This window comes from Vicia villosa, unplaced genomic scaffold (assembly GCF_029867415.1).
Source record: "Vicia villosa cultivar HV-30 ecotype Madison, WI unplaced genomic scaffold, Vvil1.0 ctg.000182F_1_1, whole genome shotgun sequence".
NCBI lineage: Eukaryota > Viridiplantae > Streptophyta > Magnoliopsida > Fabales > Fabaceae > Vicia > Vicia villosa.
Genome location: NW_026705057.1, coordinates 551493 through 558206, shown reverse-complemented (window position 1 = coordinate 558206; position 6714 = coordinate 551493). Strand labels below are relative to the sequence as shown.

Genomic DNA, 6714 nt, shown 5'->3' with positions numbered 1-6714 from the left:
GTATTTTAGGGCACACTGAACAACATTGTGCCATTCGCTTTACTATGGAGGAAGACTCGGGGGTTCGGGGCTGGTAAGCTGAGCTTAGGGCTGATAATAGACGGTTTGGCGGCGGTACGTCGCGGTGGCTAAAAGATGAGGGAGAAGTCACGAATCTAAAGGGTGAAGGAATTCATGAATATCAGGCGCGTGAGGGTCAGTCTTAGGGGGAAGGCAGTGGAGATGGGGATGAGACAGGGAGGGGACCACTTCCTGAACATGTCGGAGACAATTCCATAACTCCACTTAATGGGCAATTATTGGCTCATAATTTGGCAGTTAATGGGCATCTAACGGTTACTGTGCCTCCTAGTCCCAGTCAGCATCTTTCATCACCAGTAGATGATAACCCCTTTATGGCTTTCAACTTTCAAATGATTTGCGGACCCCGCCTCTTATTTTCAATGCAGCACCTGGTACAAATCTTGTCTCACAACCTGTAGACCGAAACACCAAACAAAACCTAACTTATTTAATTGGAAAAGAACCTGTGCCCACCATGTCGTATAGCCAACCCCAAGTTATTAATATTCCTACAATTACCCAACCTTTTTCCCTAACTACTACACAACAAAAGCAATGAATCAAACTTGTCTCTCTCAAACCAAAAACTAAAACACCCAAAACCAGAAACATACAGACTAAGCATGCCAATACAAAAAAATCGCAATCTGCCCATGACGTCCATAAATTTCCAACTGTCTCCATTGTCCCTCGCTCAAACCCGATTTTTCTAATTTTGAGGAAGGGCAGGTGGATAAGAAGAGAAGGAGAGCTGAGGGTCAGGTTCTGGAGGGGGTCGTTACTGAGGATCAACAACATTTTTTATCGGCAAGTCCTAGCAGCCAGGACTGCCGGAACCAATGAGGATTCTTAGTTGGAATTGTCGGGGTGTGAGCAACCTGAGAGAAATTCCTAATTTGAGGACAGTGGGTCATAAGTACCATCCTGATGTTCTTTTCCTTACAGAGACATTAGCTAACTCGCAGAAGATGGAACGTATTCGTGTGTCGCTGAAGTTTGATGCGTGTTTGGCAGTGGATGCAGTGGAACGAAGTAGTGGTATCGCTGTTATGTGGAGGAATACTCAAAAGTGCGGCATTATGAATTTTAGTAGAAACTTTGTTAATCTTATTGTTAAAGATGAGGAGAAAGGTGATTGGAGACTTACGTGTTACTACAGGTACCCGGAAAGAACGAGACGTCGTCAGGCTTGGAACATGATTCGAGATCTTCACGATATATCAATTTTACCGTGGTGCATCATTGGCGACTTTAATGATATGTTGTCTCAATCGGATAAGCAAGGGATTCATCCGCACCCTGACTAGCTGTGTAATGGTTTTCAAGAGGTGGTGAGTGATTGTGATCTTACTGATATTCACATGGAGGGATATCCGTTCACGTGGACAAAGAGTCGAGGAACACTGCATATGATAGAGGAACTTTTGGACAGATCACTAGCTAAATCAGATTGGTTACAGTTGTTCCCTTCAACCAATTTATTCAATCTTATTGCTTCCCATTCTGACCACAACCCGATTTTTCTTTGCTCCAATCCTGTGCAACATCGGCAGAAGCGGAGGTCCTTTAAGTTCGAAAATTGGTGGCTGGTGGAGGAAGGAGTGTCAGAGGTTGTTGATGAGGGTTGGTTGGCTGCTGATACCCACTCGGTTGTTGAGAAGCTTACGGGTTGTGCCGCTGAGCTGCAGCGCTGACACAGGTGTCGAGCTAGGCAGAAGAATGAGGAAAGGGATTGTATTCGTGCCCAGTTGGAATTGTTTCATGGCAGTGTTGATCCGGTGAATGCTGATCGCTATATGGAAGCACATAATGAGTATAATAAAATTCTTATTCGGGACGACACTTACTGGCATCAACGGGAAAAAATGCATTGGCTCCGAAACGGTGATCTCAACACTCAGTTCTTTCACCGGTCGGCTACGGTGCGTCGTAATGTCCATAAAATTAAAATGCTTACATATGAATTACAAACTGAGATTAGAGATCAAGCTGGGTTGTGTGAGGTTGCTAGGCAGTATTTTGATAAGCTGTTCGCTGCCAAGTCAGGTTCGTATGCGCCATTCCTGGGTTTGGTGCAACTTGTTATTACCGATTCTAACAATATGTTCCTTACAGCTCCTATCTTAAAAGAGGAAATGTACGAGGCTTTGATTCAAATGCATCCGGACAAATCCCCTGGTCTGGATGGTTGTAATCTTGCGTTTCATCAAAAATTCTGGAATACTTGTGGGGAAGATATTTTTTCGGAAGCGAAGGTTTGTCTTGAGAGAGGTTATTTTACGCCTACTCTTAACGACACCAACATATGTCTTATTCCAAAATATGGCAACCCAAACAGTATGAGTGATTTGCGGCCTATCTCGTTATGTAATGTGGTTTATAAAATTCTCTCTAAACTCCTAGCTAATAGATTGAAGAAGTGTCTGGCTAAGTGTATTGGAGAGGAACAATCGGCGTTTGTGGAAGGTCGTTCGATTATTGATAATGCTATGATAGCTTTTGAAATCATTCATAATCTTAAGAGCAGGACTTCATGTCACAATTCTCAATTTGGCCTTAAAATTGATATCAGTAAGGCGTGTGATAGGTGGATTGGGGTTTTTTGAGGGGGATGTTGGAGCGATTGGGTTTGCGAAAATTTGGATTACATGGATGATGATGTGTGTTTCATCGGTGCATTACTTTGTTCTTGTGAATGCGGATATTGTTGGTCCAATTCAGCCAGGGAGAGGGTTGAGACAGGGGGACCCTCTATCCCCTTATCTCTTCATTCTTGTCACAGAAGGTCTTTCAACTCTCATCAATGGAGTTGTTGCTCGTGGGGATCTCCACGGGATTCAGATTTGTAGAGGGGCACCTAGTGTGTCCCATCTACTTTTTGCTGACGATTGTTTTCTTTTTTGCAGGGCTAATCTTTCTGAAGTGCACAATGTTATGGAGATCCTTAGAGTGTACGCGGATGCGTCTGGCTAAGACGTTAACTTATCAAAATCTGAGGTGTTTTTTAGCAGGAATATTAGCCATCCGGCTCAGGAAGATTTGGCTAGTATCATGTAAGTGCGTCATGTTATGGGAAATGATACCTATCTGGGTCTCCCGTCTGCTATTGGCCAGAGCAAGAAAGCCACATTTAGTTACGTGAAGGATAGAATTTGGAAGAAGATTAATTCTTGGAGAGGTAGGCCTCTTTCTCGGGCAGGAAAAGAGGTGATGATAAAGTCGATGCTTCAATCTATACCTTACTATATTATGAGCTTGTTTATCCTTCCTGATGGAATTGTCTCTGATGTCAAGAAAATGCTTAATTCATTTTGGTGGGGAGGTGGCACCAATCATAACTGTATCAGATGGATGGCATGGGATAAACTTACAGGTGCTAAAAAAGAAGGAGGTCTTGGTTTCCGGGGTCTTAAGGCTTTTAACTTGGCAATGGTGGCTAAGCGGGGTTGGCTTCTTTTATCCAAGCCTCAGTCGTTGGTTTCCAGAATCTTTAAATCAAGGTATTTTCCTAATTCAACGTTCTTTGAAGCAAATTTGAGTAACAATCCTAGTTTTGTTTGGCGTAGTGTTTGGCAAGCTAGGTCTCTTTTGTCTCTTGGATGTAGGTGGAGTATTCGGGATGGCAGGAACGTTCCTTTGATGGGATCTCCTTGGCTTAGGGGAAATAAAGAGGTAATGTTGAATGGCCCACAGAGATAAGGGTATGACATGTCTGTTCATGATCTCCTATCTCCTCATGGTAAAATCTGGAATGTTGGGTTAATCCGGGAGATGTTGGGTGCTGGAGAGGCGAAGGTTATTCTTCAAGTTCCTTTAGTTGAAGTGGTGCAGGAAGATAGGTGAAATTGGAGAGAGGAGCAAAATGGGGAATATAGTGTGAGGTCGGTGTAACTCGGTGAACTGACTTTTATTTTTATAAGCAACAATGTTGCGGTGAGCATGAGTCACCACCGACTTTTATTTTGTCCAATGTTAGGAAAGGTAAAAAGTGCAGAAAAAGACCTTTTTTTAAAAGAAAACGGGCTCGGGGGTAAGTTATTAAAAGGGAAGGTGCAAGCACCCTTTTCATCCGTAGTTATCTACGGGCTCTTAACTTGCTTAGCTCATGTTTGTTTGTTTTGAGTTGAAAAGAGGCATAAGGACTTTAGCGTAAATGTGTAGCCTTAATTTTTGAAAGAATATTGAAAAGATGTTTTTTAGTGAGCAAGGCAGATTAAGAGCACTACCCTAAATAGTTGGTCTTTTTCTATACTTTTTAAAGTTCCTAGGATTATCCATACTATATAGAAGTAGGAAATCCTTGTTTATATTGGACGTACGGGTCATCGAAGGGTCATCGAGGTCATTTGAAGGCAACAAGTAGAGGTACCTTTAGCAAATTCGAAGGGACGATCGTCACTTTTTCGTAGGCAACAGTCGAGGGTCATCGAGGGACTTAGTGACGATTTTATATCGAGGGACCTTTGCTAATGAGTACCTCTACATTTCGAGGGACACGACCTTATATTCGAAGGCAACCAAGAGAGGCGTACCCTAAGGGTGAGTGTGTGCACCAAACATGTGTGTTGGATTCAAATATTTAATCTTAGTTAGTGATTTAACGTTTAAGTAAGTTATCTTGCCATACAATCCTAACATACATCTAAGCAGTATATAACAGTTTATAGGTGCGTAAAGTAAAGCGGAAAAATAAAGGCCCTAGACTATTACATGGCTTTGGGAGAGATACATAATATAAGGTGCGAAAAATAAACCTAATTTAGAGCTATTACAACCCATGAACGGTTACTTAAAGGTATAAAATATGCGGGGAAAGAATTGAACTACGTTATTACAAGAAACTTGAATTAAAGCGGTCATAAAACGTCCATAAAAATATCCAAGAGCCTCAAGTGTGGTACCTCACAATCAAAACAAAAAGTTAGAGACAAAGCAAAAAATAATGTATGAGAAAACGGTAAGAAATATGAACAAATATGGATCAATAATTATATTAAATGATATTTTTTGATACTTTATGAACATACGATTTAATAAAAAAAATTCAAATCAAAACAGCCTATATATTAACGAACACAATTTACAAATGTTATACAAACATTATTTCTTCGAAATAGTACAAAAAATAGTTAACAGAAATGCTTATACTTAAGATTATTTTAATAACAAATTAAATTGTATAAAAATGTTTGATGCAGTTAGAATAATTTGTATTAGTTTTGGTTAGACTAAGATAAAAAATGCCATTATATACGTCGGCTTCGGTTTCTTAAATTCCCCTGAAAACATATGCTGTATAATATTATTATTCATTTCATTTGAGAAACTAAAACAACCTTAGAATTATTAGGTATTCCAGTCCAGCCCAATTAAAAACATAACCCTAATTGACTTATAATTTATCCTAACACAAAACAGCAGCTATATGAAAAAACTGAGAACAAGCAGAGAACATGGTAGGACTCTCATCATCATGAAAAACACACGCATCATCCTCTAAAACCCAAGATCGAATTTTTCAATACAAATTAAGGAAAATAAAACAGAAATTAACGGTGGAATAAAATGGCTCTACCGGAAGCGCGAGATCGGGATGGTGGCGGTTCAGATCGGAAGCACGAGAAGCTTGTGTTCGCGGTGGTTGAACAAGACTCAGTGGTGTGCCGTCGACGGCAAGCTCCAGGGCGGCGTCGACTGTAGTTCACTTTTGCAGGTGTCACTACAAGAAATATACGCAGGTAAATCCGCAGGAAAATCCGCAGGAAAAACCGCAGCAAACGTGTTTCCTGCGGAAATTTAGCCTAAATCTGCAGGTAAATCCGCAGGAAAATAGAGTATTTCTAGTAGTGTGTTGTTGTTGACGAAGGTTTGAGTTCGTGTTGATGATGATGAATCGGTTTCCGTTGGAGCCGTGTTGGCTTGGTCTGAGTTGCAATCTGAAATGGAATTGAAACGGTACCTGCATAGCAACAGAAGACGAAAACATGAAATTTATTTTGATTGTTAACCTTTCGACATGTATTTTCTTAATTTCTTCTTGATTTATAAACTTGGATAATCATGAATTGTTTGTTTTTGTTTGGAATAAGAATCGATAAAGAATGAAATCTCGTTTTTGAATTTAGAAATATGATTCTTCGGTGAGGCTTGTGGTCTGAAATATTACAGGTTTCAGTTTGGATGTATGAATTGTAGTTTGTAAAAAGGAACAAAAAGGTTTGTTAATGGTGTGATGAAGTATAAAAAAAACATGTAAAAAAAGTGTTATTAGTAAAAAAAAAGGATGACTCTTTAGAAAAAGATGTTTCAAATTGAATTTGTCGACAAGAGGCGTGGGGATGGTTAAAAATTGTTAGAAAAAAAACATATCCTAAAAACAACATCATATTTTCATCATTGGATTAAAATCACACATAAATTAAAATTAGGAAAAGATCAAAATGAAAAATAAGAGAGGGTTAAAATAATATGGAGGCCTCGGCCTCAAGCGTCATCATTGGCCAAAAAGTGTAGAAAGTTTGAAAGGTTTTGAAAAAAGTTTGAAAAGTGTAAGAGACTGAAATCGGTTGTGGATGTTTTCGAAAATTGTTGATGATTGAAAAGAGGGTGTGGAGATGCCCTTTTATAGAAAGTAAATTAGGTCAAAACAAT

At 39.8% G+C, this 6714-nt stretch overlaps 2 protein-coding genes across 2 annotated transcripts; both read left to right on the top strand.

The window, feature by feature from the left end:
• The first annotated feature begins 1424 nt into the window (after window positions 1-1424).
• LOC131625076 (uncharacterized) lies at window positions 1425-1757 on the top strand. The gene has a single exon (XM_058895975.1). It carries the CDS (start codon window positions 1425-1427, stop codon window positions 1755-1757), a length of 333 nt encoding a protein of 110 aa, XP_058751958.1.
• Window positions 1758-3132: 1375 nt separating this feature from the next.
• Window positions 3133-3762, top strand: LOC131625074 (uncharacterized mitochondrial protein AtMg00310-like). The gene has a single exon (XM_058895974.1). It carries the CDS (start codon window positions 3133-3135, stop codon window positions 3760-3762), a length of 630 nt encoding a protein of 209 aa, XP_058751957.1.
• Window positions 3763-6714: the final 2952 nt, after the last annotated feature.